The sequence below is a fragment of the Daucus carota genome, chromosome 6 (assembly GCF_001625215.2).
Source record: "Daucus carota subsp. sativus chromosome 6, DH1 v3.0, whole genome shotgun sequence".
Taxonomy (NCBI): Eukaryota; Viridiplantae; Streptophyta; class Magnoliopsida; order Apiales; family Apiaceae; genus Daucus; species Daucus carota.
In genome coordinates, this window is record NC_030386.2 from 37,641,569 (window position 1) to 37,654,440 (window position 12,872).

At 41.5% G+C, this 12,872-nt stretch overlaps 1 protein-coding gene across 1 annotated transcript; it reads right to left on the reverse strand.

Moving 5' to 3' along the window:
* Positions 1-8,249: 8,249 nt before the first annotated feature.
* On the reverse strand, positions 8,250-11,333 carry LOC108226326 (cytochrome P450 72A552-like). The gene is made up of 5 exons (XM_064080260.1): positions 11,036-11,333; positions 10,654-10,871; positions 9,996-10,248; positions 9,144-9,507; positions 8,250-8,798 (listed from the first exon to the last, which is right to left on the reverse strand). The coding sequence occupies exons 3-5, from the start codon at positions 10,115-10,117 to the stop codon at positions 8,373-8,375; spliced, it is 912 nt and encodes a 303-aa protein (XP_063936330.1). The 5' UTR covers positions 10,118-10,248; positions 10,654-10,871; positions 11,036-11,333; the 3' UTR covers positions 8,250-8,372.
* Positions 11,334-12,872: the final 1,539 nt, after the last annotated feature.

Sequence of the window (12,872 nt, forward strand, 5' to 3'; positions counted from 1 at the left end):
CATATTGTCTCCAATCCCCTTTGACACCTGGGGCATCGATATCATGGGACCCTTTCCGAAGGCCCGAGGATCCCTCCGGTTCATTATAGTGGCGGTTGATTACATGACTAAATGGGTAGAAGCGAAGGCAGTGGCTCACATTACCGCCTCCGTTTGTCAGAAGTTTTTCCATGACATGATTCTAACTCGGTTCGGGATCCCTCGAGTTCTCATTTCTGACAACGGGAAACAGTTCACAGATGCTGGGTTTGAAGAGTATCTCACCTCTTATAACATACATCACAAGAAGTCTTCTGTAGCTTACCCCCAATCTAACGGACAAGTCGAGGTAACCAACCGCAGTCTCTTGAGAAGCCTGAAGAAGAACTTGGAAGACAGCAAGAATTCATGGGCAGAAGAGCTACCAAACATACTTTGGGCCTACAGGACTGATGTTCGAAAACCCACAGGCGAAAGCCCTTTCCGACTCACCTATGGAACCGAGGCGCTAATCCCGGTAGAACTGGGACAACCCTCCCTTCGAGTACGATCCTACGAGCCGGAATTTAACGAAGCAGGCCTTCGAACTAACCTAGATCTTCTGGAGGAAACCCGGGAAAATGCGGTCATCCGGATGGCTCAGTATAAACAGAAAACAGCCAAATACTTTGGAAAAATTAACCCACGGAGTTTCAAACCAGGAGACCAAGTACTTCGATCCTCAGCCGCATCCGACCCGACTCATAATAGGAAACTCGACCCATCCTGGGAAGGTCCCTACCTAGTGCACCACAGCACCCGACCTGGTTCTTACCACTTAACGCATCTTGATGGCACGCCCATACCTAATACCTGGCATGCCATCCATCTCAAACGCTTTTTTCCCTGAAGCTCCTCCCTTAGTGGCAGCCACTTCCTAAGACGACTTCAAGATGGCTTTGACTTTCTTTCAGAGCTTGTAAACATGTTATTTGGCTCTTACGTTTATGAAAATTTCTATTTTCTTATATGTATATTTCATAAATGACACGAATAAGCCATCATCCTACGCCAACATAAGTAGCCCAAGGGCTACGGCTACGGATAAGCCATCATCCTACGCCAACATAAGTAGCCCAAGGGCTACGGCTACGGATAAGCCATCATCCTACGCCAACATAAGTAGCCCAAGGGCTACGGCTACGGATAAGCCATCATCCTACGCCGACATAAGTAGCCCAAGGGCTACGGCTACGGATAAGCCATCATCCTACGCCGACATAAGTAGCCCGAGGGCTACGGCTACGGATAAGCCATCATCCTACGCCGACATAAGTAGCCCAAGAGCTACGGCTACGGATAAGCCATCATCCTACGCCGACATAAGTAGCCCAAGGGCTACGGCTACGGATAAGCCATCATCCTACGCCGACATAAGTAGCCCGAGGGCTACGGCTACGGATAAGCCATCATCCTACGCCGACATAAGTAGCCCAAGAGCTACGGCTACGGATAAGCCATCATCCTACGCCGACATAAGTAGCCCAAGGGCTACGGCTACGGATAAGCCATCATCCTACGCCGACATAAGTAGCCCAAGGGCTACGGCTACGGATAAGCCATCATCCTACGCCGACATAAGTAGCCCAAGGGCTACGGCTACGGATAAGCCATCATCCTACGCCGACATAAGTAGCCCAAGGGCTACGGCTACGGATAAGCCATCATCCTACGCCAACATAAGTAGCCCAAGGGCTACGGCTACGGATAACTTCACCGTTTTGCGCTAAAGTAAGCGATTTTAAAGACTATCAGTGGTAAAACTCATGATGAGGGAAGTGTCATGCAGAATAACCTCAAAATCTTCTGACTCGAGGTGCTCAATTCACAAGCCTCAACTATAAGTATAAGCTGCAAAAAGGATACCGCAAGCCATAACCATAAATATAAGTTTGCCTAATTCGGAGGCTACTGATCTCAGAACACCTTATTTTACCACAAGCATCAAAATAAAATGATAACAATAGAATAAACACTTTGCAAATAGAACGAATCCCTTAAAAAGAACATCTGAAAGAAAATATCCGAGGTTTTGAATCATCAAAAACAAAGTCTAAAACCCCAAGGGGCAATTACGCGAAAAGGAAAAGTCTTATTACAAACAGTACGAAAATAAATCTTGAAGGAAAACATGGGAACCCGATTAAGCTATCTCCGGGTACATGTCCAAATCCCTGCGAACATTGTCATGTTCCTCCCAAGCCTGATGAACGGCTTCCTCCAGTTCGTCCATACGGACCTCCAAATCGACAAGACGTTCACGTTGCTTGCGGATTATTTCCTTTTTCACAGCCAGCTTTTCCACTAAATCCTTGCATAACAGCTCCTTGACGATCTTCAACACACTACCCGGAGTCTCCGATACCAGCTGAGACACTATAGCTTCAGCTTCAACCCTGTCTGGGTGCTTCGCTGTTGCCTTCTTATTGCTGACTGATGAACTAGCCATGAGATCTAAAAAAAAAAAAAAAAAAAAAAGAGGAAGAACTGAGATTCGAAGTGTAACTGTCCTACTCTGAACACTCATTGTTAACAGATAAATGGAACTTGCAATATTTACGCTAATAACTTCACCATATGGACGTACGAAACTTGGTTGCTACACGTAATCGAGATAAGTTAAGCATGACCATAACAAATGAAAATATCTACATGCAGAACACAAGACACTTACGAAAAATTCAGGGTTATTATTAAGATGTAAAAAGAAAAATATACCTGGTAGGACGATAAAAACTAAAGAAAAATTGGAAGGAAAAAGATGAGAGGACAAATGAAAAAGACCTCTTAAGCTCCCCTATTTATACCAGTTTCTTTCTCTCAAATAGCTAAGTCAAAGTTATGCTTCCCCAGGCCCAGTCTTTTCAAATTTCCAACACCTGGGAAACGCTCACATTTAATACAGCCAATAAAGGCACGTCAAAAAGCGGAAAACCAAAAGCCGATCACACATTATGTTTCCAAGGAGGCGAGATAAGCATAAAGAAAGAAAATTACTGAACGCCTTAATACACATAATAATTATCCCACCAACATCTCGAACAGATTACATTTAGAGTCACACCAAATAAACAACTTCAACCTTAAAAAAAAAAAAAAAAAAAAGCCTAAATTCAGCAAAATAAGTTAACAAAAGAAGTCAAACTAAGACAACTTCAGATCTCCTAGTCTTGATCATGCCCCGCCTTCGGGGTTGGTTCGATTGGCTGCGTCTGCAGGATTTTCCTCGCCAACAAAAGTACCTGCGGCCCCAACATTAGCTGCAGGATTCCCTCCTCCGGCCATCGGGTTCCCCACAACCAGCTCCGTTTCAGGATTCGCAACAACACCTCCACCGCCTACAGGATCCTTTCCGGCTTCTGGATTCTCTAGACCCTCCGAACCTATCAAGCCTTCGGGGTTCTGCCGAGCCCCGAAGTTAACCACCACCCCTTCTATTTCCACTTGCTCTATCTCCACATTTTCCACCCCCTGATTCTCATTCTGTGGGTTAACCGGAGGTTCTTCTAAAAAAGTAGCTAGGAACTTCTCCACCGAATGAAGTTCCAGATTAACTACATTCCCGGCCCCCACAAAATTTAAGCAATCTTGATAACCTTCAGCATGAAAAGAGCCCGCAGCCGCGTCCACTTCATCCTTAAACTCCTGAGATTGTTTATACTTATCAATACTGTCTTGATAAGTTATGACCGCATCCTTCTCCACCGTCTCTAGGGTTTTATTGACCCTTTCAAGCTCCTCAGCCCGTTTCACGAGTTCTTCGTCCTTGACCACTATCAAACTCTTGATTCTGTCCAATTCTAGGCGCATGCTTTCAGCAATTCCTTGCTCCACCTCAATATCCTCTTTTGCCTTGGACAAATCGAGATCACGCTGCCGCAGGGCTTCTTTCCCCTTTCTAACTTCTTCTTGCAACTTGTCCACTTCCTTCTTGATTTCAACTAGTCCTTTTGAGACCTTCTCCTTCTCAGTTCGCTCCTTGTCACGATCCAAGCGGTCAGCCTTAGCCTGACGAATGTTCCACCCCATTCTTTCGATCAACCTCATTACTCTGGTCCCCAACTGAAGACAACAAAGACAAACATTACAAAACAAATTTAACTGGCAAAATAAATTATTAAGAAGAGTCCATCCTCACCTGGCCAAGGGCTTCTCGAGTAGCTTCCATCAATTTATCGTCACCCTCTACCGCCAGCACCTCCTTGTCAGGAGACAGATTGAAGATATTCAAAGCCTCTAATGGAGCCGCCCCCTTTGATGGACTTCCTAGCCAACCCCTTCCAGCCTGAAATTGAGTAAGATCATACCCTACGGCACCAGCGGCCGAAGGAATGAGACTCTGAGGGGCCAGCCCCGAACCCGAAGAAACAAACCCCCCTATTTCGGTGGGTATCCCTCTCGCCCTTATTATCTCCTCTGGGATCGGATCCTCCTTTTCCTCAAACAGATTTCCTACCTTTTCCTCAGGGAGCACCTCCACCATCTTAGCCTTCTTTTTGGCCTTGTCCTCACTCACGGCCTCGCTGGTCCTCTTCGGGACCCGATGCTCCGAAGCCACCTCTAAATAAGGAGAACCACCAGCTCTCTCCCCTCTCACAGAACTCAATGAGGCCGAAGCGGTTCCTCCGGCTTCAGCCTCACTCTTTTTCTTAGAGGCAGCTCGAGATCTTGCCAACTGCAAAGCTCTGTACTTATCAATACCCGACATAGTGGTATCCTTCTGCAACACTGCCAAGATACAAAAGAAAATACGAATTATACACCTCCTTTAAATCAGAAGATTAAATACTTAAACACAAGAACGGTACAATCATAAAAATCACACATATGCACCCAATTCAAGACAAAATAGCCCTTACAGTTATGATTATACAGAAAAGTGACATTTCTAAAATGGGCCTCATTCCACAGCCCTTTCAATTCTTTCCCCACAAACCACTGGGTTTTTGCTATTTCATGTTCTTCAATCTCTTCGCGCCTCCTTACGGCTACTGTCGCCCCAGCCCCATCAGGCTTTCGATACCATGGCAGATAACCCAGATCACCCCCTCGGAACATCAGAAATTCGGGGTGCCACCCCTTATTACTAGAGGGACCCTCCACTAAAACCCCTCCGAAAGACCTTCCCCTCCAGTGTAGCTCAAACAAAGGATCCAGCCCCCTTGAAGCCTGCAGTTGGTGTAAAGCCCAGAACAATTTCAACGTAGGCTCTAGGCCTAAATCTGTGCAGCGCGCTATAAAAGCACAAATCTTTCGGATAGAGTTCGGCCCCAATTGCCCCAAACCTAGCCTCATTTCGGTGAGCAAGGTATGCATGAATCGGTGCATAGGCAACCTAAGGCCTGCACGAAAATGCTCCAACGGAATCCCAACCCATAGATCATCCCCTCGGTGGTACACCTTTTCCCCCTCCTTAGGCATTCTCACCTCATACTCCTCTGGAATTTGGAAAGCCTGCCTCACTACATCTAAATTCTCCAGGTGGACCGAACAGGGCATGTTGATATACTCTAAATCTTTCAACTGGACGCTCAAGATAGCATCAGATACAAAGGCTCCCCCCGGCCTATAAAAACATGCCTCACCATAGGTCCTGAAGTAATCATCCCTACGGACATCCGGAGGCGTCATCACAAATTTCTCAGAAGTATCTAGCCACCCTTTGGCTGTCCCCAAACAACTCCGAGTTGGGATTATCAACTCCTTCCTCTGCGGCTCACCACGGCGCCCCCCCACACTTTTCCCCCTTTTCTTAAATTTACCCCCCTTTTGGGACCCCTTCCCTTTCCCCCCCTCTTTAATCTCAATATTTTTCGCACCCTTTGATTTGACCTTTTGTACAACTGGAGCCTTCTTCTTGGCCATCCTTACGGATAACACCACATTCGAATCCCCTCCCGACACAGAGCCTTGCCTCCCCGAACTTCCCACGGGCGAACCCACTCTCGCAGGATTAGAAACTCCCCTACCACTCACTTCTCCCTCTCCGCTAGAGCTACCCTCAGAACCCGGGGAATCAGACAAAAATTGATTTTGGGAATCCGAAAGACTATCATCTTCCCCCGACCTGTTATGACCCCTCTGCTTACCCATTTCTGTCAAACAACAATAAAGGGAGATTAGAGCCAAGACTTAATACGACTCTTCACCGTCGTCAAAAAAGAAAAAGAAGGGGGTACAAAAATGAAAATGCAAGTGAGATCCCCAAATACGCACCCCCAACAAATGCCTCAACCCTCAGCAACCTCGTGGCCCTAAAAAACTAGGGTTACCAAAAGAAGAAAGAAAAGAAGAAAACCCCTCTTTCTTTTTTCCCATCAAAACCTTTTCCTGTTCTTATCTCAATATTCCCCCCACCAATGGCGTTCAGCTATTACACCATCCCAATCGACCTGACACGAATCCAAACAACTCTCCAGACAAGTGACAACCACAAATGGGAAGTTACCAGACTAACAAAATTATCACAAACGCACCAGCAAATCAAGAAAAGCGAAAATAATGATAAAAACTACCCCTATGGGCTACCAGGGCCAAAGAAAATAAAAGGAAAAAGAAAAGAAAAGTTGTACCTGATGTAAAAATGGCGGTTGTAAAGAACAATGGAGGAAAGCTCTATTTGCTTGTCTTCAAATTAAAAACGTTGTCAAGAGAAATGGGGAGACGAATTATGTGATGTGCACGCTTATATATGTTAAATCCTCTCAAGAGCCTATATAATAGGCACGTCTTTTTACAAACTCTTCCCTAATCATAACTGCTAGTGGGGCCCTCCATTACTCGAAAGAGCAACCGCCGTTTCCACTCTCCCAGTTTAAATTCAAAGCTTCCCCCCCCCCCAAAGAATTAGACCACTCGAGTTCACACATATTTCGGATGTCTCCAAGCCCCTAAAGAGGCGTTTCCACATCCGAGGGGCATCTGATGGCCCATAAACCCGAAGGCTCCCGCCGAAGACCCTTAAACTCGTTAGCCCTTAGGCTCTCCTTACAGTACGCCCCTAACCACCGTCCATAAAGCCGTAGGCTTAGCCCAAATTGGCAATCCAGCTGCTTGTAAGCTCTCTGCTTCACCCTTAAGCAGCTGGACACGTGGCACTCCCACCACACCTTGTCATTTCCCAAATAACTTGTAAGCTCTCTGCTTCACCCTTAAGCAGCTGGACACGTGGCACTCCCACCACACCTTGTCATTTCCCAAATAACTTGTAAGCTCTCTGCTTCACCCTTAAGCAGCTGGACACGTGGCAACAATCTCAACACCCTGTCACCCCTGAAAATCTGGACTGATCTCCACATATGCAAAATAGCTTCCCTTACTCATCCCCCTAGATGGTAGATTAGCCTACTCACCCCTTAAGCTACCACCCTGCCCACTATAAATATGAGGAGGGACACACTTGAGAAGGGGGGGCAACACACACTAACACCAAAAAACACCACCATGAAGGCTACGGATCAAATCTAACGTCCCTACGGCCATCATACCCTAATACCCACATGCTATACATTCATTACAGATCGATAACAAAAAAGCTAACTTGAAAAAATTCATAAAAACTCATACAAAATTTTAATAAAAATTCAAAATAAAACATAGGTACCAATAATTATATATAAAAATAAAACTAAGAGTGCTAGGGACCACAATGGTTCCCGAATTTGTTCCCAGAGTGTTTAGTCAGGCAAAGTTTGATTAGATGTGTATCTTAAAAATGAAATGGCACCCTTGTATGCACATGAATACACGAATCAAACCAGTCTCCTGACATTTGGACACGAATTTAGTATTGTCCTAAAACTAAATATAAAAAGATACCAAAAATGGGAATGTCCTGGAGCCATTTCTGGAAAGTGGATTCTGCAATATCCACGTGGACAGAATCTCTATCCCATTGACGAAAACTTCATACGCAATGATAATATGTCAAACCGCAATCTGCACAACACCACACAATTTGTGAAAAAATTAATCCGTAATCGCACCATGAAAATTAGAAACCGTGTTTTGCGATGTGGTGCAGAGTGGAGGGTTTATGTGATTTGGGCGATTTGTTATCACCCCTGATTTGCATCCCTTTATTCAAAAATTTAATTTCTTTTTTTTCCTTAAACCTGTATTCAAATTTAACTAAAAAAGCGTTAATGCTGGCAAAATCACGCCTAATACAATTATGCTTATTTTAAGAATCGTTATAATCAACAGCTTACCCATTGACCATCTCTTACATTACTTATTACACCAACAGCCTGGCATTATTGGAGGAGAATTAAGTGGTAAAAATACAAACACAGCAAAGATATCAATTATCAAGGCTTTTTATATACACACACCAGAATTCCATAGTTGAGTAGCTAGATAAGTTTACGCACAACAAGTTTCATTCCATGCTGAGGTACGAGGAGGAAAGCATGCTTGGGAGCATGCACATACGAGGAAGAGATCTCGAAGCTGAAGCGTTGCAGAAGAGTTGCTATCACAAATTTGTCTATAACCATTGCCATACCTTGTCCAACACATTTTCGAGGTCCACTAGCGAAAGCAAAGAAAATAGATTGCATTTTTGAATTGAAAACACCTTCCTCAAATCTCTCCGGCTTAAATTCATTGACATCTTCTCCCCAAATGTCAGGGTCGTGATTCATTAAAGTTATCGGGATGGACAACTGGATCCAGGCCGGTAGAACCATGTCTCCTAATTTTGTATCCTTGGAGATAGCTCGGTGAATCATACTAGTTGGTGGATATAGTCTCATAACTTCATACAGAATCATTGTGACCTGAAATCATTAAAAAAATCATGCTATCATGTTAGAATACCATATGTTCGCGATAAACCTTATCTGAGATTTTGTGACACTTAAGTTTTTTGCTTAAAAACAGGTGATATTTGATCTGAAAACAATTTTACTAAACAAAAGTTTTTAACTCAAAAACTGCTTTGAGTAAAACCGGATTCTCGCAGCTTTTGCATGAAGCTGTGAGATTGCACTGTCAAATCTCATCAACAACATTATTTTTTCATATTATATATAATTCAAAATTTGCAAATATCATTAAAATTACCAACCAGCTATATGATTTTACGATTGCTTTTCTGTACTAGAGTAGGAAAAAGGACTCACAGTTTTGAGTTGGTTTAGTCCCTCAGCATTGGGCTTCTGATCTCCAAAAACCTGCAGAACCTCTTCTCTTGCTTTGGCTTGCCATTCAGGATATTTGCTGAGAACATAGAGTGCCCATATCAAAGACCGTGCTGTAGCTTCCGTCCCTGCGAAATGAAAACTTCTGCACTCATCCATCACATCGTCAAGACTAAATCCACTTGTTTTGTCCAGATAAGCTTCCAACATCAAACCCAACATATCGCCTTCGCTGCGTGCCCCTTTTTTCAATTCTCCCAATCTTTTAGTCACCACTTTCTTCACTAAACCCTCAACTTGTTTGTGAACTGATTTCAGAGTGTTCAGATCTTTAGTCGGTAGAAACCTGCAATATTAGTTCAGCTCCAATGTTAGCCGTTGTCTGGCTTCCTAACTAAAAAACTATTTGATCATGTTCTAATTATAATGAGCAACATAATTTTTTTCATTCCTCAATTATATGTTGTTTATGATTTAGGATTATTCAATGGAGATAGAATGGAAGAAAGTAGTTGTTGTAATAGTGTTTTATATTATTAAAAATTACTATTTTTGGAATGGATAGATTTGATGGGAGATCCAAAAAGTAAACCCTACAGAAATGAATGCATGGTACGAAGGAGTATTACATTATATTTTATTACATAGTTAACATACATAATAATATTTGTATATCAGGCAAACTTCTATCATAACATATGTATTTTGAAAATATTTCAAACAATTATAAACTTAACAAACAGGGTAATATAGCACACTAATAAGTAATAACCAAAAAGGTTGTAAACACAAACATGCAGGAAGTGAAAATTATAGTAAATGATTAATCATTACCACCAGCCAGGAAAGAACATGAGGTTTGCTACTTTGACTGCTTGTTCATTAACCTGATCACGGAGCTCACGAATCCTTGTAATTTCTTCACTAGTCTCGCCCACTACAAGTGTTTTGCACATTATTTCATATGTTAAAGCTTGTATATCTCGCCATATATCAACCTCAACCGATTTCTTTGAAGCCGCTATAGTGACATGTTCCACTTGTCCATCATATCCAAAGAGCTCTCCACGATGAATGGTACTATTTTCTGTTACCAGTTTAGTTAACATTAATTATATACGGTTTTTCTAGTTTTTCTAGTGTGCCCATGAGCACATGCTAAGCGCGGAAAATTTTTGTGTTTAGATTATTTTGATGGGCTCTTACTTCTTAATAATGGTGACCTCCCTGCAAATATACCAACCACACCAATCAAAATGATCTAAATGTAAAAATATCCGCGCTTAGTACGTGCACATGGACACACACTAGACAAACTCTTAGTTATAAGTGCAAGAGGGACAATTTATTCAGGGTGTGTAAAATCATGTTGGTCCGTCCCCAAATTCTAAATAAATTAAGAATCCTAATTTGAGAAGGTATTTTATTTATGACAATTGAAGAAATCGGATTTTGGTAGTGTAAATCAAGCATTGCATACACAGATAGGTACCTTTATCTTGTCCATGTGAAAAGTAGGGTTGATAATCTTCTTATGTTCGGACCATATCTTACCCTCACTGGTGAAGAGTCCACCTACGAGCACCTGAGCCATATGATCTTTCCTTGGCTTCTGGAACTCATCTGGTCTCGACAGAATCTCCTTTGCCAGCACTGGATCCAATATAGACAATCTCGGTTTTGAGCCATTCCACATGAAAAATTGTTTACCTGTACATATTTTTTTTCAGCCCGAGCTAGCTGTTTCATAATCATAGTATGATACATACACTTTTTAACTTAAAATCGAAAATGACTTAAAAACCCGATCGATGCTCGAATTAGTATAAAAATGACATTGCATGGGTTTGTCATTTGTGCATATATTTTCATACCATACTTCTGGGCCATATAGTGGTGATATGGCAGAACACGCGATGCAATATCGTTAGAGGAGAAGTCTATAGGCGTGGATGTGACTTCTTTTATTATCCGATTTGCCTCTTTCGAGTCTCCATAAAAGAACCTGTATGAATTTCCCTTAAATCCTATCTCCCTCAGTCGTTTTTCTACTTTCTTTGGCCTCAACCAAAATTTATTTGCAAGTTTTATGGTGAAGCTTAAAATGAAAACCGAAATCACCGAGACTATAATAGAAGCAATAGTATTTGCATCCATTTTCACTCTTTTTCAGCTTCTGTACGTATCTGCATGGAAGTATGAAATCACTATATGCTTTTTTATAGCCATCAAACTATCCAGTTGAGGTATTCTAAATTTTATTTGCGCGCTTATTTAAATTTTCACACATTGAAATTCGCTCGCAGGTGAACCGTTGACACTACAAAATAATACAATAATACTAACAAAGAAAGAAAGACTGCTTGGTGATTCCAAATTTCTGTATCCAGTTGAGTTATTCTAAATATTATATGCATGTTGGTCACATGCATGCTATAATTACAAAAGTCATATATCTGTCCAAACGCAAGTTTGTTAGACAGATTCGGATAACCGGGTGAACAATTAAGTGTTCACTTAATTGTAAGAAATAAATGAATACTAATATGTTAGTGTCAATTGTAATACTCTCTCGATTTTTGTTGAATAATTAATATATAATTTTTATTTGGCTTAATGACTTTTTAGCTCTCGAAGTATAGGGAAGTTCCGATGTGGTTTCGAAATTTAAAAACGTACCTTTCGACCCTCAAAGTATCATTGTCGTACCTTTTAGCCCTTTTTAAAAATACCGGTATAAATAGAGGGATAAACTTGACAATTCATATTCGGGGTAAAGTTTGGGCGTACCTTTTAACCCTTAAAGTATACATCTCGTTCCTTTTAACCCCTAAAAAATACATTGAAATACATTAGATGTTCCTTTTAACCCTTAATGTTTAATGCCCCTTTTAACACTCATGTGTGAAATGTCAACTTTGTCCACCTCGTTAAATACCGGTATACGCCATAAGGGCTAAAAGGTACGACAAAGATACTTTGAGGGTCGAAAGGTACGTTCTTAAACTTCACGGCCGCATCGGAATTTTCACCCAAACTTCAAGTGCTAAAAGGTCATTCAGCCTTTTTATTTCTTGTCACAATTATATATATAATTATTATTAGTTATTTTTTCTGTTGAATGAATTTATATATTAAATATGAAAAATAAATACACTACTAAAAAAAGTGAAAATGTTTTATTTAATATTTTTTTAATTCTGAAGTAATTTAAATACAACATAATTTATGATGTAAATATTTTTAATAAGGACTCATGTTTAATATTTTTTCTAATTAAGCCGACTAGTACGCGACATGGAACGTGAATTATTCAGATTGAATATTATGCCAGGGTGGTTCAAAGAAACTTCTGAATTATTAAAACATACTGTAAGAGGTAGTGAACACACACACCGAAAAGTGTCGTCTAGCAAACATCAACAAATTTGTCCTGTCCAGGAATTATAACTGAGATATTATAATGTAATGGCTTAGAGCAACCGCAAGAGGCTCCCCACCTTGCCTCCTAAGTCATATTATAATGAATGTGATGTAAAATTTGACTCCAATAGCCTCTCTACTCCCTCCTAAATAATTAGGAGCTGCAAGACTCTCCTCAATAGAGAGGAGTACATATAGACTCCTAAACTAGTTTTATATTAATATGTGTTAGTTCCCTCCAAAACTTATCCATCTTTTCACTCCTCCTCTGATATTTCCATCCCTTTT